Genomic DNA, 24,436 nt, shown 5'->3' on the forward strand with positions numbered 1-24,436 from the left:
CATACAGCTCATGAAAACCCAAAATTCCTATCTCACAAAATTAGCATATTTCATCCGACCAATAAAAGAAAAGTGTTTTTAATACAAAAAACGTCAACCTTCAAATAATCATGTACAGTTATGCACTCAATACGTGGTCGGGAATCCTTTGGCAGAAATGACTGCTTCAATGTGGCGTGGCATGGAGGCAATCAGCCTGTGGCACTGCTGAGGTCTTATGGAGGCCCAGGATGCTTCGATAGCGGCCTTTAGCTCATCCAGAGTGTTGGGTCTTGAGTCTCTCAACGTTCTCTTCACAATATCCCACAGATTCTCTATGGGGTTCAGGTCAGGAGAGTTGGCAGGCCAATTGAGCACAGTGATACCATGGTCAGTAAACCATTTACCAGTGGTTTTGGCACTGTGAGCAGGTGCCAGGTCGTGCTGAAAAATGAAATGTTCATCTCCATAAAGCTTTTCAGCAGATGGAAGCATGAAGTGGTCCAAAATCTCCTGATAGCTAGCTGCATTGACCCTGCCCTTGATAAAACACAGTGGACCAACACCAGCAGCTGACACGGCACCCCAGACCATCACTGACTGTGGGTACTTGACACTGAACTTCTGGCATTTTGGCATTTCCTTCTCCCCAGTCTTCCTCCAGACTCTGGCACCTTGATTTCCGAATGACATGCAGAATTTGCTTTCATCCGAAAAAAGTACTTTGGACCACTGAGCAACAGTCCAGTGCTGCTTCTCTATAGCCCAGGTCAGGCGCTTCTGCCGCTGTTTCTGGTTCAAAAGTGGCTTGACCTGGGGAATGCGGCACTTGTAGCCCATTTCCTGCACACGGTGGCTCTGGATGTTTCTACTCCAGACTCAGTCCACTGCTTCCGCAGGTCCCCCAAGGTCTGGAATCGGCCCTTCTCCACAATCTTCCTCAGGGTCCGGTCACCTCTTCTCGTTGTGCAGCGTTTTCTGCCACACTTTTTCCTTTCCACAGACTTCCCACTGAGGTGCCTTGATACAGCACTCTGGGAACAGCCTATTCATTCAGAAATTTCTTTCTGTGTCTTACCCTCTTGCTTGAGGGTGTCAATAGTGGCCTTCTGGACAGCAGTCAGGTCGGCAGTCTTACCCATGATTGGGGTTTTGAGTGATGAACCAGGCTGGGAGTTTTAAAGGTCTCAGGAATCTTTTGCAGGTGTTTAGAGTTAACTCGTTGATTCAGATGATTAGGTTCATAGCTCGTTTAGAGACCCTTTTAATGATATGCTAATTTTGTGAGATAGGAATTTTGGGTTTTCATGAGCTGTATGCCAAAATCATCCGTATTTAGACAATAAAAGACCTGAAATATTTCCGTTAGTGTGCAATGAATCTAAAATATATGAATGTTAAATTTTCATCATGACATTATGGAAAATAATGAACTTTATCACAATATGCTAATATTTTGAGAAGGACCTGTATACGTTTAATGTACATCACAAGATAAAAACAAAAGCTTTTCACAAATGAAAAATAATCTGCTTTACTCAAAACACACACTAAAATCATGATGCACCAATTAATCAGCCAGAGATGGAAATCAGCCAATTTTCACATTGGCATTTTAAATGTTTAAAATACAAAATTAACAGAAAACACCACACCAAAGCCTCATTTGGTGCACATCTTTAAGTTTAACATTCAGATAAAGGTTAGGGACATGTTTTAATCATAAATGGAGACATTCTTGTAATTACATTCTTTACTGTTGGATCCTTCACCCCTATAAAGTTACCTGCAGCACATTGTTTCTTTAATGGATTATACTGCTTAGGAAAAAAAAAAAAACAACTGAATCAATCGAGATTCAGAATCAGCAGGTTAAAGCTCAAAGAAAATCTGAATAGGTTACTGCATGCATCTCTACCTAAATGTTAAGTTGAGTTGAGTTCAAATACAAACCTCTTTATGACTAATGCGCAATATATTGACATTAACATTGATATTGGCCAATTTTCAGGCCAATAGATATCGTTATTGGCCCATGTCAGCCATTTTTTAACATATCACTATTGCTCCCATAAGTGGTTGGCCATGTGGTATTTATTATGGGAATGTGACAGTGATAGTGACGCAGCACAGGACTGTGAGGTTTTTAACTGAAGCAGCCAAGCAATGTCAGTGATGTGTAGGTGGGTATTTTTTCATGGTGTTGAAATGGTAACAAAAATTATATAATAACAGTAAATGTCGTCGAGAAAAGCAATTAACATTAGATATCGACATCAACCAAATCTTTCATATCAGTACATTAAAAAGAGAAATTTTACGCCGATACTTTAAAATGAGAAAATAATGACAGAGAAAACAATGCTTAATACATAGAAATAGCAGTACTCTATCCTCATGCTAACTCCCTAAAAAAAAAGAAATAAGGCTCAAAGAAGGAAAGGGAGAAATGATCCGACTGAAGTAAACTGTTCCTCCACTCCTCTCGTCCATCTCTCCCTGCAGTAGCACAGCAGCTCCAGTCCTGGCATCAATCACCAGCAGGGCAGATATGCAATCTCACTGTGCAAACAATTAAGGGCAGCTCCTCTGCACTCAGAGCTACTCACTCGTGTTTGGGCATTGAGGATTAACACAGTGTGCTTACACATTAACCTGAGAGTCACACACATGAATGGCATTCCTTAAAAGTCTATCGGGTAAACTGAGAGCAATAAAGCGTAGTGTAGAGCTACCTGCTGCCTGAACTGTTGTATTTTATGTTACCTTTGAACTTGGCTTCATGTGTCAAAGTTTCAACTTGACTTTGATCAAAGACAACTAAAGTTTTTATTTAAATTTAGATTTTTTTTTTTAAAGGGATTGTATTACTGGTATCATCATCTTGGTGAAAGATCCATTTTCATTTTTTGGAGAAGTCTGATGATATTTCCAAGAAAAAAGTTCAGGGTATTTTAAGAGTCCATAACACCATTCACTCTGACAAAGTTACAAGTAGCCTTTGGAAGAGAAACAGAACCACAGCAACGGAGATCCTCTACAATACTTAACAGTGGACATAGGACATACTTTTACATATTCATCTTCTGTTTTGACACAACAAACCTGACGAAATTGTTGTCAAAATTGTAATCCTTTCCTAAGGTAAACCAAATGCACAGTTCCTGTTAAATCCCCAGTAGCATTTATCAGACTCCAAGCAGATGTGGTTGTTATTTGAAGATGCAAAAGGCTTTTCACCAGTTCATGAAATTATGAATTTTCATGAGTAAAAAGGAACAGTCATGATTAAATTCCTTTTTAGCAGCTAGAACCCAAAAGAAACAATTCTTTATTCTTAATAAGTGGACCAAAAGTAAACATGTAGCGATCAGGAGCTGTGACAGTGACCAATGCAACCTATGAGCATTGCAACATATAGCAAGAATTTTTACACAACCCATATTTGCCTTTCATACAGGCAGCATTTTGCATACCATTGATTGATGTTACCCAACTCTCAGGAATTCAGTTGGGCAAATAGAAACAGAAAAAAAAGAACAATGTGCAGTTGTGAACCCATCATAGATTATAAAATGGATTGTATTATAGTGGCAGGTCCCTAAAGGAAAAAAAGAATATGAGTGGAATGTCTTGAGTGATGGGAAACAAGCAGTTTCCTTCATGAAACCTTGGCTGGCCCTCTACAACATCCACCTTGAAACACTATTTCCACTGTGCGGAAAAAAAACATCTAGAACTACACCACTGATTACTCACAGCCTGCATGCAGATAAAGTTCATCTGTGTTCTAAATAATCCCCACACAACTGGACTGAAACTGTACTAAATCTCTGGTGTGCCTATATGCAAGGCAAACACAACAAGACACAGCAGCAAAAAAAGCAGCATTGTGTAACTAATGGTAAGTGTGGTAGCAGCTGCAATGAGCCCAACTGTGTAAACTATGACAGAAATTTTAAAAGAGCGGTCATGTTCACAAGTGCTAAATTCTAATCAAGTTCATAACTGCTTAGCCACATGAAAATGATCATCTAATGTTTCAACATTAAATAATCCTGGAACATTTCAGGTTTAACCAGGTCCTAAGGACTTCACCATCCAAATCAGCTCTGAATTAAAAAGTCTAAAACCAAACACTGCTCTGAAAATGTCTTCACCCTTTTGTGTTGTATGTTCCCCATTTCTAAGGGGGAGACTGAGATGCAACAAATTTGGAAAAACTACCTGCATCATTCTATCTTTTAGCAGCACATTCCCATGACAAACCTACCCCATATGTCCATGACTGCACCTTGCCCTAGGTCGCACACTAGCACAAGTCATTCAAACTCATTCCAAATGCAGTAGCATGTTAGAGGACAACACCATACCACCACAATGCTACCTTAAAAAGCAGGATACTACACAGGGATTTTCGAGCCAAGCCACACTGGTACATGCAGGCCTCACCCTGTGGATACACTGTCATTAAGCTCCTCTTTTGTTGTGCCAAGCACATTGAGATGCTGCTACCATAATAATAAACATCTTACTCCAGGAGTTCAAAACTATCAAGCATAATGATGTGCTTTACTAGGCATTTACCATTGCACTTTAGACCAATAAAACTTCTAAATCCTAAAAGAATGACAGTAAAAATACCACAATCTTCCTTTCCAATATTCCTTAAAGCAGATCAGTAGTTTTACAATCCATTTTTCTGCAACAAAAAGAACCTACAAAAGAGTCATGCCCATTTAAACAAGACACTTCCATATGTGGATAATAAAGTACATCTGTACCAGCACTGGGAACCTCTCATGGTAATCATAGAACTGATTATTTCCTTGACAAAAAGGTCCTTTTAGAGGCAATATGACAATTAGATGTGGGGTGGCTTGCTGGTAACACAGAAAAAGTTTTGCTTTTGCTACACAGACCATCTATGCAGGAAACAATGGTGAGCTTTGTGGATACGTAAATACAGGTAGGGAAGATGGATTTCTATGCATTCAACAACAAAAAAACTGCCGCTCTAATTCAAATATTTCTTCCTAACATATATGAAACTGTTGGAATCTTGGGTTTAAGGGAAGAAACAACCAAAGCTAAGTGAAAATGACAAAACATTTCATCCCATGACTAGAACAGACAGCTTGAGTGGAGCCAACAGCCAGAAAACTGAGGCGATTGCAGATGTGGTTGACATTTATTGGGAAAGAGAATGCTTTCTCTTCTTTGCTGTAGCATGACCTTTTTTTTTCTCCGTGTCTGAGCCAAGTGAAGGAGAGAACGTGTGACTGCAGATCCTGTCAGAATGTGGGGCATTAGCTTGAAAATACTTTTTAGACCCAAGCAACTATGAGAAAATGAATGAATGGACCGAGTTTGAGTGGTGTGACATGGTGTGTTCTCGGAATAACGCCTTGGCAGCTACATTACTGTTGTGTTTTTTTTTGTGTGTTTTGTTTTATTTCAAGACAGTTAGAAAACAGATACAATATGAAAATAAAATAATATCCAATGTAGTACTGAACGCAAAAAATAGAATAATAATAATACTAAAAAATAAGAAGAATAATTCTAGGTAAAGTCATGAGTAAAACATAGACTCATTATGTGGAGAAAAGTGAGACTTGCACAACACTGCATGGCTCTCTAATGCCCCTTTCCATTAATACCTACTACACTCAACTTGGGTTGGCTCTACATGGCTTTGTTCGTTCAATGTCAGCAGGATCATCAATAGCAAGGTGGTCTCAAAGTCCGAACAGTTACGAGATTCGTAGTGACACAAACAACAAAAGCCTTGACTGCTGCTGTGTTGTCAGACTTGGAGTGAAACAAGAACCAGAGAAAGCTGCAAGCAGCAAGACACAATACTTTGTATGAGCACAGGAGAGAGGGAAGCCATGGAGAGGTATCAAACTGAAGGGTACGAACTAGACGATGTGTGAGGGTAAGCTAACGCTACCTCATGCTAGCTTGCTATAGTAGTCATATACACAATTAGCCCAGCGTACAACAATTTAAAGGTTGAAGATATTGGTTAGTAAAATATGCTGTGACTAGTGACAGTCGTCTGATGTCGGGTTTTTAGTACAACTCCACATAACAGTTACTAATGGAAAAGCCTAAAAAGCAAGTAGAGCTGTGCCAAACTGTGCTGAGTAGGGTCTAGTGCAAAAGGGGCATAGTTAAATCATTCCTTGACACAGTTGTTTAGAGAAATGGGAATGCTGACATCTGTGAAGATCAGAGTAACAACACAGGTCAGAACGGGAGCAGAACACGAGACATCTAACCTTAATAATCTTCGCCGAATTTTAGAGTTCTGAATTACAGTTTTTGGTTTCCCCACTGGGGCAATTTTTAAGCAGACTGGGCTTACCGTGGAATACTCTTACATTCATCCATATGGTGCTGTTTTGTTAGATCTCTAAGCAACTGCACTCACACAAAACTCCTAATGACTGTATAAATCACCATATAAATCTTCACTTTATGAACTCAGATACAAGCTTGAGACTTTGCTATCACTACTTTTGTCACAGGTTGCCATTGTGCTTTACGATGATGCCCGAGTTTGGCATTCCAGACATAATGTCAGCAACTTTCATCTAGGTTCTCAGCAGCTTTGTGCTCATTTTTTTTGTTTCACGCTTGTTTTATATATTGTTTGATTTTGGACACAAAAAAAGAATATATATAACCATCATGATCTACAAGCTTGAACAAAGTAAAAACAAAAAAGGCAAGTTGGAAAAAATATGATATAGGCCCTTGGAAATGCACCTGACGACCTTGGCAACACTCTGCTAGAACAATCCATGTTCTGGCTGGTTTATGTCTTACATTTTGGAAGGATCTCCAAGTGGCAGTTTTTCACCTTTTTATTTTATAGAAGTTAGAACTTGTCTGCTTTGCTTCATGGCACATTACCATTGATTCAATATGGGCCTGCCTTCTCAAGTTGTCATTTCTCTGATTCGTTTTCAATTAATATGGACGTCCTTCAAAAAGAGTGATTTATTATTTGCAGTTATTGTACAACTAGAAGGAGAAAACCAATTTAGGAGCAAAACTATCCTGAAACTGCACTGCAGATCTTCACTCAGGATGAACTGTACCAGTGAAGGGTATAAGGGTCTTACATTTTGCAATCCAAAAAAAGTTCAAGTGGGTAAGTGTATGCAAGAACCAGTTTATAGGACTTGCTGTTGAGACCAAAAAGTGAAGTTCGCAGGAGAAAACTTTTTGATTACCTGTTGGTCAGCAAGAATTACTTGAACCCTCTTTAACACTCAGCTGAAGTGTTGATGAAAAAGTGGGAGAAGTATTATAATCCTTATAGAAAAACAAACCCCCCAAAAATACAACAGGTCCTTAGTTTTTTGTTTTTCAAGGCAGATCAAATTATTTGTTCTAAACAAAGCCAAGAATAAAAGTGTATTCCTCACCTCTAATACTGGTCCGGCTCCCAATATGATTTGCTCCACTCCACTGGCAAAGCCCTTCTGACTGAGGGCAGTCAGATGATGAATGAGAAAGTTTGTGCTTTGTGTTTTCCCAGAACCGCTCTCCCCAGATATTACAATGCACTGATTCCTCTGTCTCCTCAGCATGGCGTGGTAAGCCACATCCGCCACGGCGTAAATATGCGGCTCTAAATGTCCCAGCGTGTGATTGTCATACATCTTCACATACTTGGGGTTGTAGATGGGCAGGAACTTGAAGGGGTTAATGACAATCAGGATGCTTCCAACGTGAGTGTAGATCTTTTCCTGCTGGAAGCGTGAGCGCAGGTTGTCCAGCAGCGAGCGCTCATTGAGCTCCGGCAGGCAGCACAGGTCGGCCTGGTCACCCTGAGAATCAGGCTGCGGCAGCAGTCCGCGTTCAACCATACGCCTTCGCTCCTCTGTTATCTGCAGCCACATCTGGAGGCTGCCTCCATAGTGAATTGAGCCATCCAGATTTTTCTGCCTCAATAGGAAGCGATAATCCTCTCCACCAGACAATGGGCGGTGCTCTAGGGCCACACGGGGCCAGAGCATCATCCTCTGCACAGGACAGTCGCTGGGGTTCAGAATCCATTCCTCCCCGCCAAACTCCTTCACCTCGGCGAGGACGTAACACTTGGTGCGGTCCAGCTGCAGCCGCTCGATGACGCGTTCGATGGCCTCAGCGGCTGTGGTAGTCTTGCGGGCACTGATTGGACAGTAGATGGTACCCTCTGCGAGGGTGCCTGGGTAGATGCGCACAGTGAACTCCGAGTTCTCAAAGCGCTGCCTTCGGCCCAGGGTGCCCATGCCACCAACACCGCCATCGCGAGCACTCATGGCGGAGCAGGAGCTCCCATTAGAGGCAGCAGCCAGGTACCTGCACGTCCTTTACTGGGCTGGTGAGATCACCACCTCAAGACATTACCACTGCAAAAGAGAAGAATAAAGAAGGAAGGATAAGTAACAATGAGTACAAAAGCAATTTCAATAAAACGCACACCAGCCTCAACATTTGTACAATGAATAAACGTTTTCAAACTGATTTACAGTCAGGGATGTCTGCGCAGCCTGCTCCAACTCACCAGATTACAAAATGTACTAGATTATGACACGAGGCCCTCATGTGCTGTTATGTAATCTGCTAAAGGGTCAAATTATTTTGCTGGAGCCTGACAACCACACTTGCACAAGGATAAAGGAAAAATCATCAGGCTGCGCACGATAACCATTAACACTCATACCCACTGCGAACGCTCACATAAGCTCCTCACAGACCCTAACAGCAGCAGCTGCCATCCTCTCTGCTCTGCACACAATCACACCATTCACAAGTTCCCGCTTTAATGCTCAGTAAAGGGGCACCATGGGGAGAGCAGGGGGTTGCAGAGAGAGAAGAGAAGAGGCAGGGCTGAATTAAAATGTCCCAGGTGCTGAGGAGATCTCTCTGCCACTGATTTATTTTTAATCATCACGCTGGAGATAGTTGACTCACACAAATGTCACAAACAGTAAAATGAAAAAAGTTAACTGCTTTTTAACTGGGGTTTTCTTTCTTTACAGTATCTGTAAAATAGCATGAAAATTAGCAAATGGCAAAATTTGACGTCACCACATCAGATAACAATGAGAAACACAATCAAAAAACGATTTAGTTGTTTCTTCTACTCTATTAGGAATGACTGCTTTAAGGCTTCAAATGCTTGTGGTTGCTTGTGGCAGTGAAATAATTTTTGGTTGCTCAATAATTGACAGTCAGCAAAAGACACATTGCAATCTGAGTAGGGGGTGGAGTCAAATACTTAAGTTGGGGGTGCAACCTAATGTTTGTCTCCACCCACATTTGACTCCACCCCAAACTGCATATTGCTAATCATGCAAATCACATATTCCCGTAAAGTTTAAAGATTGTTTTACTATATTTTATTGCCATTACAAAACCTTACATCATTTCATATGTAAACCAGGAGTTTAGCTAAATGCTTCCTACTCATGTTAACCCATGAAGAAGATAAAAGGAATATATTTTTTTTTAATTAATCTGAACAAGCAACAAAACCGCAGCACAAAACACATAAAAGCAAATGCTGCACATCGGGCATTACCTTATTAGAAATACAGAGAGACAAAAGCAAAGAGACAAAAAAATGGAACAATGCATTTAATATAAGCACGGCAAACTGAAGGATTCAGTGGGAGGTTTTCTGTCATCCTGGTTAAGCTTTCAGTTTACGTATGCAAGTTAGCAAGTTTTGGCCTGTTGTCCTAAACAGATGGTCGGCTCACTGCTTAACGGATGGGTTTGGGGGGGGGGGTCAGTGCTGGACTGCACAGGGACATACTGACTGACTCTATTTACCTGCTTATTGACTGTTAAGCCAATTAAAAAGGACCATTCCAGAAATGTAAGGACTTAAAAAATGGTTAAAAAAACTGTTTAACTCGCATAACATTTACTTAATATCACAAATTGTAATATTTAATAATTATGGACAAAAGCAAAAATAGTTTTCCAATAGGTTTCATCTGAAAAACCAAATTATGGCTGATTGCAATTTTCTTTTTACCAATGACAATCCATTCTTGACTTTTTCAATCGGTGTTAAATAACACATAAATGTATCATTGACAATAAAAGATATAAAAGTGCCTTTCCTTAAAGAAGTAAAAGTGGGAGTTTTAAAGCATTTTTTAAAACAGAAAAAAAATTAAGGATTTGGTGTGCTGATCGCTGGTCACAGCTGATCAAGGGAAAAACCATCAGATTTCAATCACTGACCAAATTGGCACATCAGTAGTTGCCTCAGTGAGTCATAAAAACAGACCTGGAACAGCTAGAGGAAACCTACTATGGCTGCTCTTAGGCTATGGCCTCCTTTTTACTCAAATGACTTAACCAGAAACTGATTCAATTACATGACATGAATAGTTAGCGTTAAAGTACCACAGAAGAGTTTTCTGACCTGAAATCAATGAAAACAGATTTGTTTTCCTCAAGATGGAGCAAATCAGAGCACATACAATTACAACTAACATACCAGAAAGAAGCAACGCTGGAATTTAAATGGAGGCAATTATTGAACTTGTAAAACTCACAGGATGAGAGTTCCTGTTTTGAGATATTGTTAAAGTTAAACTTGGATCAAACGCTATCATAGTTCAACACAGGGCTGGTGACAATTATCTGCACTTGGATTAGAGGGTTAGCACGACCTTTGCTACAAGCCAACCATGGAAACAGTAGTTGCTTGTTCCTATAGCTATTATACAGGTCCTTCTCAAAATATTAGCATATTGTGATAAAGTTCATTATTTTCCATAATGTAATGATGAAAATTTAACATTCATATATTTTAGATTCATTGCACACTAATTGAAATATTTCAGGTCTTTTATTGTCTTAATACGGATGATTTTGGCATACAGCTCATGAAAATCCAAAATTCCTATCTCACAAAATTAGCATATCATTAAAAGGGTCTCTAAACGAGCTATGAACCTAATCATCTGAATCAACGAGTTAACTCTAAACACCTGCAAAAGATTCCTGAGGCCTTTAAAACTCCCAGCCTGGTTCATCACTCAAAACCCCAATCATGGGTAAGACTGCCGACCTGACTGCTGTCCAGAAGGCCACTATTGACACCCTCAAGCAAGAGGGTAAGACACAGAAAGAAATTTCTGAACGAATAGGCTGTTCCCAGAGTGCTGTATCAAGGCACCTCAGTGGGAAGTCTGTGGGAAGGAAAAAGTGTGGCAGAAAACGCTGCACAACGAGAAGAAGTGACCGGACCCTGAGGAAGATTGTGGAGAAGGGCCGATTCCAGACCTTGGGGGACCTGCGGAAGCAGTGGACTGAGTCTGGAGTAGAAACATCCAGAGCCACCGTGCACAGGCGTGTGCAGGAAATGGGCTACAGGTGCCGCATTCCCCAGGTCAAGCCACTTTTGAACCAGAAACAGCAGCAGAAGCACCTGACCTGGGCTACAGAGAAGCAGCACTGGACTGTTACTCAGTGGTCCAAAGTACTTTTTTCGGATGAAAGCAAATTCTGCATGTCATTCGGAAATCAAGGTGCCAGAGTCTGGAGGAAGACTGGGGAGAAGAAAATGCCAAAATGCCAGAAGTCCAGTGTCAAGTACCCACAGTCAGTGATGATCTGGGGTGCCGTGTCAGCTGCTGGTGTTGGTCCACTGTGTTTTATCAAGGGCAGGGTCAATGCAGCTAGCTATCATGAGATTTTGGAGCACTTCAAGCTTCCATCTGCTGACAAGCTTTATGGAGATGAAGATTTCATTTTTCAGCACGACCTGGCACCTGCTCACAGTGCCAAAACCACTGGTAAATGGTTTACTGACCATGGTATCACTGTGCTCAATTGGCCTGCCAACTCTCCTGACCTGAACCCCATAGAGAATCTGTGGGATATTGTGAAGAGAACGTTGAGAGACTCAAGACCCAACACTCTGGATGAGCTAAAGGCCGCTATCGAAGCATCCTGGGCCTCCATAAGACCTCAGCAGTGCCACAGGCTGATTGCCTCCATGCCACGCCGCATTGAAGCAGTCATTTCTGCAAAAGGATTCCCGACCAAGTATTGAGTGCATAACTGTACATGATTATTTGAAGGTTGACGTTTTTTGTATTAAAAACACTTTTCTTTTATTGGTCGGATGAAATATGCTAATTTTGTGAGATAGGAATTTTGGGTTTTCATGAACTGTATGCCAAAATCATCCATATTAAGACAATAAAAGACCTGAAATATTTCAGTTAGTGTGCAATGAATCTAAAATATATGAATGTTAAATTTTCATCATGACATTATGGAAAATAATGAACTTTATCACAATATGCTAATATTTTGAGAAGGACCTGTACATAAGTTCAGTAGCCAATCTTCTGACCATCCACACTACAAGAACTAACGACTCGAAAATGTTAGTACAGGAAAATCTATCCATAGGGTGACAAGAGAGCACGCCGACTGTGTGATCGTACAAATAATCACACATTTATCTCCAAACAACACTACAACTATAGATATAAAATGTTGGACTAAAATTGAAAAGCTGTTGTGTTTAAGAACAGTAAAGGACAGAATTCAATAAGCCAACATGCGACAGAAAACTTGCAACATGGTTTGAACTTCAGCTAATCAATTGTTCAGTCTTTTCTTCATTCCTCTCATGTATGCAAAACATACCTACTTAGTTACTATTTAAAGAAATATTTTTGGTGAACGCAAAAATTCAGAATGCAACCAGTTTGGTCTCACATGCACAATTTTTGTTTTCTTGGTGCACTGGTGTGGCTAACATCTCCCATGTTTTAACCAGCAGTTTTTTTTAATTTCTCCTTCTGTGCAAGTATTATTTAAAAATATAGCTTTCAACTAAGTGAAGGCTCGTGATTATGGGCCCTGACTTTAATGGGGTGTGCCTGTAAGAATGTTTTACTCTTATTTTGAAGTAAAAAAGAAAGTAGCTCAAGTCAACATGTTTTGTTGACAGAGTCAACAAAGGCTTTGCCAGCTGACAATACTAAGATACTGAAATATTAAAGAAGCCCTCCGCCCTCCAAAACATAACTCTAACCCTGACCTCTAATCCTACCCATAAACACACGCAACATTTAGAAGTTGTTAAATCACAGCATTTGTTTCCCACAAGTCATGTGTCAGGTTTCTCTTAGTGAAATCAAAGTGTTGTTCAGAGTCTGTAGCTTGATATTATGGTACTTTGCAGAAATGCTACACAAATCTGAAGGGTTGGTTAGCCCCATTTCCAAAGCAATGGGGACAATACTGAAATGTTTGTTCACTGAACATAAATTCATAGCAGGCTATTTTGAAATTTCATGAGATAGGGGAATGGAGACTGTTATTTCTTAGCTACCAGAAACACACCATCCAGCTTTTAGCATCTCTGCTGCTAAAATAAACAGCCAACTGTAGGACTAATTCACTAACCGTAATGTTTTAGCTAGTTATTGAGGCTCCCTGTAGCACTTTATGAGTAAGAGCATATTCTGTACAATGAGATATTTTACTCTGTCTCGGTTAGTAAATGTATCTCTTATTTCTTTTTGGCATCTTAACAGTATTATACACGAGGAACTCCAGGTGCCAGGATGCTTAGAAACAGTATGTTTAATATATTCCAGTTTGAAAAGAAGAATGAAGATTCTGCATTTTTTCTGTAATCTATTCATTTTCAGTGAGGCTTTTTCCGATATTACCAGTGAAGTGCAACTATATATGTATGATCCCTCAATGCCAGCCTTTATTACAAACAGTGTTAAGGTTTAAGTCTGGTCACTCTCTATAACATGCGGTCATCTTTCCAGAAACTAAGTCTGTCATTGACATTGCTCTTGGTGTGAATGTGCGTGTATGTTTGTGTTGGTAGTAAAAAATGAACTCTCATGCATCGTTTCTGAGGGTTCATTTGTGAGCCCAAGCTTTTACCTTTTTAACATAACATAACATTATCAGGTTATGATGCTGTGTTTGCTACATGAGATTACACTACCAGTTCATAGTGTTAAAATATCAATTATGACCCCATAGTGATGATATCTTTATTTAAAAAACAAGACTGACCGTTTTAAATGACCGCTCCAAAGAATAGTTGTGCCATGAAGAGTTAAAGAAGCGTTGTGGACATTTGTAATTTGTGTTTCAAGATGTAAAACTATAAACAATTAGTGTTTTATTAATCAATTTTGTCATGTTACTGTGAATGAAGGTGTAATTTGCTGTCTTTAAAAAAAGTCCATGTTGATATATTTGAAGGAAAAAAAAAGAGAGAGGGGTAAACTTTTTTTTCTTCAGTGCTTTACAACTGGGCAGCTTGGTATCGTAGTTGTAAGCACTGTTGCCTTGCAGCAAGACCCGTCCTGGCTCTTTCTGCATGGAGTTTGCAAGTTGTCCCTGTGCATGCATGGTTTTTCTGGGAACTCCAGCTTCCTCCCATAGTCCAAAGGCATGCATGTTGAGTTGGTCTCTCTAAATTGCCCATATTTGTTGGTCCTGTATGTTTCTGTGTTGCCCTGTGATGGACTGGTGACCTGTCCATGGATGGATGCTTTAACATTTTACCATGATTCAATTTATTAACCACAATAGGATTATATGTCCTCAGCTGTAAGGTTTAAAGATCAGATTGATATTTAATTTAAAGTGACACTCAAACACAAATATGCCTAACATGGTCATTTTTACAAGGTTGCTTTCACTGAACCAAAATGTATTTATGTTTGAAATTACTCTGCCTCTCCATTGGCCAACACAAACAACTGACCTTCATAAGGACACTTTTTATGTGTTCGAGAAAAGAGTTGCAATCGTGTCTACTGGAAACATTCCAAGTTTTTGCACGCACTGCACAGCCTATTATGTTCTAGTCAAAAGATGCAACTGTTAATCCAGCCAAGTATGAACTTCTACATATCTCCATTTTTTATGTAAAGATTTCTTGCATAAGTAATGGGGAAAAACAACAACAATCATAGATTTGCAAGCACAGTATAATACTCCTTGTAACTCTTCCATAATAAAATGCTTTTTGGCTCATTTAAATAAAAGTAAACCCCACTTAGCCTGACCTTTCACACCTGCGTGTGTTTTGATCACTTTAGCAATGGCCTGGGACTGAAATTACCACCCAACACTCAGTTTTTAAAGACGGAAATAACGACAGAGAAAATGAAACACAGGAAAATAAAAGCAAAAGCTCACAGACAAACAGGCTGGATCACAAAAATGAAGATGTTAGAAGCCATCAGACACAGACAGACAGAAATGATAGGATGTTGGTTTCTGAAATGTGGGAATGTGAGAGGAATAGGAACGGAGAAAGGGAGGGAAGCTATTCCACCAGACACCAAAAGACGTTCCTAATATTACATACAATACAAGCTATTAATTATTAGTTTCTGACCAATTCAAAAAGCCAGCAGCACCTTTTGGGACCAGATGTGATTTATCTGTGACCTTAAAAATACATGTAATAACATTAGACAAGTACATTAATGAACCATACCCACCTAACTAAGAGAGGCTGCCTCCCCCAGGAGCTGAAAGGAGGGTCTGACCCAGCTGATCCTGCTGGGGGAGGCAGTACAGGCTGCAAATTCTGCAAATGCTGCACAATGTTTGGCTGGGTGGTGCATGTTATTCCTTCGCTCCTGCTTGACCTTGTTACTTAGCTGTAAAATCCTCTGACAGATAAATAGTTGACAAGAAAAACGTAATATCTAATTGCTGAACGAAACTCAAAAGATTAAAGCAGAGAGACAATGCTTTTCTGACTAAGTAGAAACCGGTTTGACATCATTACAATGTATTGGTAGAGTTAGGAATCATTAGTGCGAGTATCAAGCCCAACATTTTTCACGAGTGGGACAGTAGGGATGCTGATGTTACTGCACTAGAAGTGGAACCAGAAGTAGTAATCCATTTTCGGCACATTAATTCACCATAATTATACAACATACATTTTTAAAAGATTGTGATAATAATTCCAATTAAATACACACATCTGTCACAGAATGATTTGTGAACAACGTAGACAACAACAGAGAAATTACAGAGAAATTACAGTTTGTAGCCTAAGCAGTAAAAGCTCCTAGCATTCAAATTGCTGTGAAAAAGCAGAGAATACAGTGAACTGTTTAAATCTATTTTAAAATACATTGCCCCTCCCCTCCCAAAAATGACACACACATGCACACACACACACTATTATTCATCGTTTCAATAAGCTTCTGCAATGTCACAACATTTATTCAGAGTTACATTCATTTTTTGCCAAGATGCTGCAGAGTTGGACTGCTTTGCAAATTCTTTTCCAGCACGTCCCAAAGATTCTCACTGGGTCTAAGATCTGGACTTCATGTGTCTGGTGCTCCTTGAAAATTTCTCTTTCACAATTTTATCCCATGAATCCTTGCATAGTCATCTTGGAATATGCCCATGCCATCAGGAAGAAGAAAAAAATAAATTACTGATGGAATAACTTGGTCATGCAGTATTTCAGCTAGCCAAGCTGACCTCCTCCTTTGGGCACATTATGTCAATAGAAACTGAATTGACCAATTGCAGCAACCTCTGATCATAGCACTGCCCCTACAAGCTTGTAGGGTAGGCACTGGACATGCCTTTTCATTCATAGTCCAAAGTACAATCTTTGTGCTCCCTATTAAATTTAAGCCATTTTCCGGGTTATGCTTATTGATCAGAGGCTTTCTTAAAGCTACACAGCTGTTTACTCTCAATTATTTAAGTTCCCTTCCCATTGTGCATGTGGAGACGCTCAAACTTTCACTGCTGAACATAGCTGCGAGATGGGTTTTTACAATTTAAATTTCACCAAACCTTTTAAGTGATTGCCGATCTTGATCATTTAAGATATTTTTCAGAACATCCACGAATATGATGGTTCTCCACTTTCCTTTCAGTTAATGATTCTTTGGACAGCTCTTCACTTAATGTATGTAGTTTCAGCAATCTCTTTACGATTTTGTCTCTGCTTGATCCATGCCAATAATTTGACCTTTCTGAAACATATGAACTGATATATTCCATGACCACACATATTCCATTTGTTTTCCTACATGGCTGTTTAAGACAATAGAAGCTACTCAGTGCATCAGTTAGTAACTTGTTGCCAGCTGAAACAGTCATCCATGCAGTAATTATCCAAAGGGAGGCACTTCCATGTTGGCTTATTTTGATACAGGTAGTGACTTTATTTTTGGGCAGGCAGTGTTTGCTATTTGAAGTGCAGAGTTGCTGCATCTTAGTTTCTCTGCTGTATGGATGCTAAGAAATAAAAGGTTGTCAAAGCATTTCAGATATAAAGTCTTGCAATATTTCTTTTTGTCTTGAAAAGGAAAAGCATCCCCTTAACTACATTGCATCTAGTCTGATAAACTGGTAACAAGTTAAATAGACAAACAAACTATTCTGAAGACTGCACACACCCAGCCAAAAGATATCTAACTTAGCACTACATTGCTGGAGTTAGAAGCATTTGCAAAAGTGTTCCTTGTGCAGTTATAGAAGCTAACATATGGCTACATTTAACATTCAGGGCTGACAAGTCTGACAGCATCTAATAAACACTCAAAAACCCAGAGGCTTTAACAACACATACAACTTTTCCTTGTCGTTTTTTTCCAGGGGCTAATCCCACATAAATGAGAAAACCATGTACTTCTAAATACATCCCTAAACTTTAACGGATTATTAAATTCAAACACAGTGGATCAAAGTCCCTGCTGTTGCTCGACTTTTCAATTTTAATGCAACAAGGGGAAATAAATATGATTGTTTTTATATTTATTCCATGCCTACCATAAATAGACTGAAAGGTAATTGAATTGAATTTATAAAGCCCTTTTCTAGTCAAACTGACCACCCAAAGTGCTTTACACTATAGCCACATTCACCCCGTCACTCACAGACATTCATACACAGTCGCCCAAAGTACAATATCATATGCATCGTATTGAAGAGTAATTTGGAATCTTATAGCAATTGTTTAATCTTTAAAGAAATAATGCAGGTTTGACATTTAAACTGCGGAAATACTGAACTCAAACATCAGCGTTTACAGTGGACAATATTCAGTCACAGTTTCAGCTGTGCATTTTGTTTTTAGATGTCACCAAGACGCCATGATAACAAGCAGCAACAAGTCTGCGCTCGAATCACTGTCCACACCATAATTAAAAATGACTGTAGGCCTCTTAGCATGCACGGTGCACCAGATATCTGAGGCAGGTCAGTCTGAATGGACTCCAACTCCCTGCACATTCCTCCAGCCAAACGTCAGCAGGTGACACACAACCAGCATGAAAATTTGACACTGGAGGAAGTGCCAAGCTTGCTAAAATAAGAGCATGCCTTTTCAGTGTGGGGTGTCTATTCAGCAATTATTGTTGCTGTTTGTAGAAGAAGGAGGGTGAAAACAGAGGAAGGAAGTCAACTGAATGCAGCTGAAGTTTCAAGGACAACACCGGAGGAAAACACAGATTTCTGGTTTGCATCTGCAAATCGACAGTCAGTAAAGTCTGGATCTTGTGGGTCAACTTTTTATTATTCAGTTGTATAAAAAGTGCTACCAAATAAATTTAGCTAAAAATACAAAATTCAAAGTACAAAGTTCAGTCACAAGCCTGTAACTACCTGTTGGATTTATTCAACAGACCCTCAGAAAAATTCGAAAGGCGCTAAAAGAAACAGGAAGACACAGATTAACATGTCCATTTTCTTCTGTAAACCTCCTGTTTAAATGTATTATGCTCTCATTTTGAATAGATATGGAAAATTTATTGCAGACAGCTGTCAAACCAGACCCCTTCAAACCATTATACTGCTGTATGATTACAGCACAGACCAGCCATTATAAAAATTCAAACTGCGGGGTTTCTCTAAAAGAACACCAGTTGGAGTAAATAGCACCACTCCTCTGTTGTTGCCATGGAGATTTCCACTTCCTGTGTCCACTCCCAGGACAACGATAGAAGCTATGGGTGAAACAGGAAGTGTTGCACTGTGGGGGCTCCAATAACACAACACCATCATGCCATTGTTATTAAATATAGCTTGTGTTTTAAATCTCAATAATCTCATATCAAGGTTTTAACTTTCTCTCTAAAAAAGTGAAACGTCTTGTTCACCATCATCAGAACAAACTGTGCCACAAGCAAATGATGTATCCGGGAGCAGCAAACAATCACAAAATGATCACCACAAATGTATATCTCAATAAAATTATGAAAAAGTTAAGTTTTATCACTAATTTAAAACTGAAAACTAAAGCATTCTTTTGACTCACTACAATGTGATATTATTAGTCTTTATTTCTGTTCATTTTGGTGACCATGGCTTGCAGCAAATAAAAACACAAAATCCCAATACTCATGAAAGGAGACTATTTCAAAAGATCAATAAAGCAAAAACTTTTTGACAGAAAAATGTTGTAGTATTGCTTACACTCACAGGGAAGACTGCTGACTTGACAGTTGTCCAGCACACAGTCATTAAAAATCTCCAAAAGGAGGGTAAGCAACAAAAGGGCATTGCAGAAAAAGCTGCCTGCTCACAGTTCTTTATCAAAGTATATTAATGGAAAGTTAAAGGGAAGGAAAAAGTATGGTACTGTTCCTAAGGAGGTGCCAGAGAAACTGCCAAAGTGACCAAGGTTTTCTCTCGTTATATTCTCTTGATTAGGTGAATGTGGCCATAGAGTAGAAGTCCTCCTTCCCCTTTTCTTGCTGCACACTCATGGTCAGCTGACTGAAAGAAGGCTACTACACTTAGCCGGTGCTTACTATAAAGACATATTTGGCTGTTTGGAAACATTTCAGGTTGTGATGATACCTTATTAAAAGGTAACTGTTTAAAAACTAAAGTTGGTAAGCTACAGGTGGCATGTCTATCAAGCAACTGACTGCAGGCTAGCTACTGGAGCAGATACCCTGCATAATTAACCACCTACTGTTAGCTTGTTATACTTTAGATGTTACTCCATAAAGAAAAAAGTAGCACAAAAGTGTAATACTTTTGCATAATAATAATAATAAGCATATTAACTTAAAAACTATCTCTAAATTTAGCAGGTGTTCATTCATCAAAATTAAACTTTCAAAGAATTTGGGAGGTTAATAATACTTGCTTCATTGTGGCCTACTTTTATCCTACATATTTGTAGTCTGGAAAAGAAGATTTTGTGGAGTCAATAAGGAATAACAATAATAAAGACAATGTTCTCAACTTCCTATGACCTCTTATTCTCCCAACATACCCATTTTGGTTTCACCTAACAATTATGCCTTCCTAGTTATTAAAAAGTAGAAACAAAGTAGAAAATGCAAACTTAACTTGGAGTTTAGGCTGAAAGTGGAGTCTACAACACGCCTTTGGTTTTGGGCTCACGTCATGCTTATGTTTTATTGTTGTAGAGAGTGGAAAAATGTTTTTTTTTTTCCTTTCAGACTCTTCTAGTTCTGGAAACATCAATATGACACAGTCATTTGGCAGATAGAGTGGCAAAAGCACACCACCCTGCAATAAAGTTTTCCGAGGGCACATCATCAACAGTGGCTGTTTGCACCATTTGTTTTAAGCTTAAAGGTTTCACTTGAAATTGAAGTAAAAAAAAATTTGGTTCAATTTCTGCTTTAAAAGATTACAAAAACCTGGACTTTGTGTAACTGCATAACACACGGATGTAAAAAGCAGTGTTACAAATGCATCGTTTGACATAATCGCCCAAAGAAACAAAGAAGGCCAGAGGCTAAAATTCCACCAGGAGCAGCTGGGTTGTATTAATCTGAGCTGATCACAGTCACTCCAGACGATTCTATCTGAAGAGCCACAGCATGTCTCAGAAGCAACCCAGAGGTGGCTCTCTGCTGGACTAAAAATACACACATATTCTATATTTAGTAGATGCTGTGTCAAGCTCTACTGAGCTGTAAACTGGACTGGAGGTCAGACAGAAACAAACCGAAAGTAAGACGGACTGCTACAGTACATCCTTCCTGCCCACAGCCATCAGCATCTACAACAGCTCTTTGAAGAAACCTGCATAATATGAGCTACAAAAATATATAGCCAATAATATCTAGGAAAATGGGCTTCAAAGAAAAAATATTTTTCTTCCACAGAAAACATTACCAGGAGTGGTCGATCGACCAAATTTACCTCAGGCGCGCATTGACAACTCATTGAAGAGGTCACAAAAGACCCCAGAACAACATCCAAAGAACTGCAGGTTAAGGTCAGTCTTCATGATTCCACCCAGTTAAGAAACTGGGCAAAGAACAAAACCACTGCGTGTTTTGCCAGAAGACATTTTGTTAATCCCAAGATGGGAAAATACCCTGCGGACTGACGAGACAACAGTGGAACTTATTGGAAGGTGTGGGTCCCATTAAATCTCTTGTAAAAGTAACACCATTTCAGAAAGAAACATAATTTCAACAGCAAAATATGATGGTGGCAGTGTGACAGTCTGGGGCTGTTTTGCTGCCTCAGGACCTGGACGACTTGTTGTGGTGAAGGGAACCAGGAATTCTGCTGTCAACCCAAATGATCCTGAAGGAAAATGTCCAGCCCTCTGTTCGTGACCTCATCCTGAAGCACGCTTGGGTTCTGCAGCTGTAGGATAATGCAAAACGCACCAGCACGTCCAATAGCTGAGTGGGCCAAAATTCCTCCACGCCACTGTAAAAGGCTCGTTGCCAGTTATCACAAACAACTGTTGCCAGTTGTTGCTGCTAAGGGAGGCCCAACCACTTATTAGGTTTTAGGGTTAATCCCTTTATCACACAGGCCCAGGTCAGTATGGATTTATTTTTACAGTTTAAAATAAAACACCTTCATTTAAAAACTGCATTTTGTGTTATTTTTGTTTAATTTTTGATTAAATAAAAAGGGGGCAAACCCTTTTTTTCCCACCACTGTACTAGTCAAATATAGCTTTTAACAAAACTGGCAGCTGAGGCAAATGTCAGGAAGAGAGACCATTTATTCAGATTATGCAGAGTTCACTTCCAGTTCCTGACGACATTGAGGCCAGTTAAAACAAAAACATTAAGCAACCTCTAAAATAGCACTGACCAACAATAAGGACACCTGTGTTATGCCACATCTGACTAAAGATGGCCAATATTGGCTATAGCTGCTCATAAAATGAAAGGTTTTTCTATGCTTCATCAACACACATTTAGGTGCAGACAAAAAAACCTCAAACAAAGCCAGTCCATGTGTCAAATAAATCCAGGTCAAATAAATCAAATCAAATGCAACAAATTTGTTTTGTGAAGCTCCGTCTAATGAAACAAGAGGGCAATCAACACCCAAATTAAAAGCTGTTTCAAAGACAATTAATGATACCTTTTAGGCCATAACAGTAACACTGAAAACTTTTAATCCAAATTAAAACACACACACCAACCACCATGTACACTTTTGTTAGCTGATAGTAATGACAGGACATCCAGTGTAACGCTGGGCCTGAGCTGCAGAATTATTCTAAATGCATCTGTTTAGCGTATTAGGGAAAAAATCTCAACCTGTAATTACAGGGGAGCATTATAGAGGCTGTCGCTGACTTCTCTGAGGATGGGGGATGACTTGCCGTCTTTCTGCCCTCAGCCGATCGGAGGCCTTTTGAAATCTGAGCCCAGTGGTTCAGTCGGAGCCGCAGCCCACAGAGAGACAGCATGAGTTGCTGTGTGCTGATAATGCTGATTTTGGCTGCCTGCCTCAAGGAGGGAATGACGGAAGATATTGGGGAGAATATGTAGTGAGGGAACCGATAGAGTGGAGACCTTATGGTTTATTTTACATCAACTGCTCATAGAAAGGTAAAGTGGAGAAAATCTGTGCTTGAACCAGAAATATGTTGGTCAATAGTGGAAGGATTATTTTTCAAATTAACATTTTAAAATTATTTCCAGGTGTTGAGAGTTTAGTCTAAGCACTTTGGCCTTCTCTTTGAAGACTGACTCTTTAGTTTGAATGCCCTCTGACAACTCCAGATACAAGAAAGCTATTGTTTTATTTAGACTGGTTTCTCTTGTTCATGCATCGAACCATTGCACCAGCAAAGTGACACCAAGGGTTTGTAGACAAGACAAGGCAAGTAATAAGCCTCCCACAATGAACAATATAGTTTATGTTTGCATTGTTCTACTGAAAAAACAAACCAGTCAACATCCACAGCAATTTCAAGAATATGGGGTGAATTTACCATCTCTGCTATGCAATGTTCAGCTGGGAGGGACTGCATACAGATATACAGGTGGACATGGACATTTCTTTAATACATACCTAAACATTAATGTAGGACAAGCATACCTCATAACAACCCAGTCCCTGATTGCAAAAGCCTTAATGGCATAATGTTCTCCTTAAAAATCTCAGAAACACTCAGAATTATAAAGAGCCCAAGATACAATAACAGCTTTCAAAGTCTCTGGATCCAAATCTAACCAAAATATCAATAAATATGTGTAAATAACATTATAGTTATAGTCAATATTATTGTAGTGTGCGATTTTATTTGAACAACAAAATATATCTTCCAACCACACACAAAACCAACAACCATGCACACACACTTGTACCTCAGTAATTTAGAGTAACCAGTTAACCTAACAGTCACGTTTTTGAACTGTGGGAGGAAGTAGGAGTATCCGGAGGGTACCCACACATGCAGTGAGAACATGTAAACTCTGTTTAGAAAGACCTCAGAACAGATTTTGAACCCATCACCTTCTTGCTCCAAGGCACCAGTGTTACCAACCATCATGCAGCCCATAAAATATATTCTGTTACACTCTTTTTCAAGCAGTCTTTTATTTATTTTTTATTTTTTTTAAAAAGGTATTAAAACTTTTGCAAGACATTCTAAAGGCGAACTTAGAATACAGTCCTATGCAGAATACACATAAGAATACTCCAAGAATTAAATACTTAAAAAACCCTCAAATACTAAAGCACTCTACAGTTGCAGACCGGCTAACAACGTAGATGTACTTATTGAATTCTCATGCCTTTATTCCAATAAAGCAGATCAATATTCCACTCCCTAACCCCCTCTCTGAACAATACCTTATTGTCTCAGCTGAGAAGGTCAGAACTGCCCAACCCTTCACATAGAGTCTTGCTTAGCTTCAACTCTCCATCTCCACAGCTAGATCAGCTGGACGCCTTTCATAGCTAACCTGTTCATTACAGCTTACCCACTGCAAAAAATAGACCAAAGATGTTAACTAAACAGTGTTAGAGACTTAATTTAGATTGACAGGATTATCTCTGAGGGATTCCAAGGTTTTCCCAGGCCAGATGGGAAATTTAGTCTCTCCGGTAGATTCTGGGCCTGCTCTGAGGTCTCCTCCAGCGTGAGGTGCCTAAAAACCTTCAAGGGGAGGCTCCCAGGATGTATGGCGATCAG

At 39.5% G+C, this 24,436-nt stretch overlaps 1 protein-coding gene across 6 annotated transcripts in view; it reads right to left on the reverse strand.

Annotated features, from left to right (window-relative positions):
* myo9aa (myosin IXAa) overlaps nucleotides 1-24,436 on the reverse strand; it is a 134,454-nt gene that overhangs the window by 100,616 nt on the left and 9,402 nt on the right. For all 6 annotated transcript variants that reach the window (XM_047362874.1, XM_047362873.1, XM_047362876.1 and 3 more), the window contains exon 2: nucleotides 7,422-8,390. In XM_047362874.1, coding sequence (XP_047218830.1) covers nucleotides 7,422-8,300 — 879 coding nt within the window. In that variant the 5' untranslated portion in view covers nucleotides 8,301-8,390. The remainder of the gene's footprint in view (nucleotides 1-7,421; nucleotides 8,391-24,436) is intronic.

Source organism: Girardinichthys multiradiatus, chromosome 4 (assembly GCF_021462225.1).
Source record: "Girardinichthys multiradiatus isolate DD_20200921_A chromosome 4, DD_fGirMul_XY1, whole genome shotgun sequence".
Taxonomy (NCBI): Eukaryota; Metazoa; Chordata; class Actinopteri; order Cyprinodontiformes; family Goodeidae; genus Girardinichthys; species Girardinichthys multiradiatus.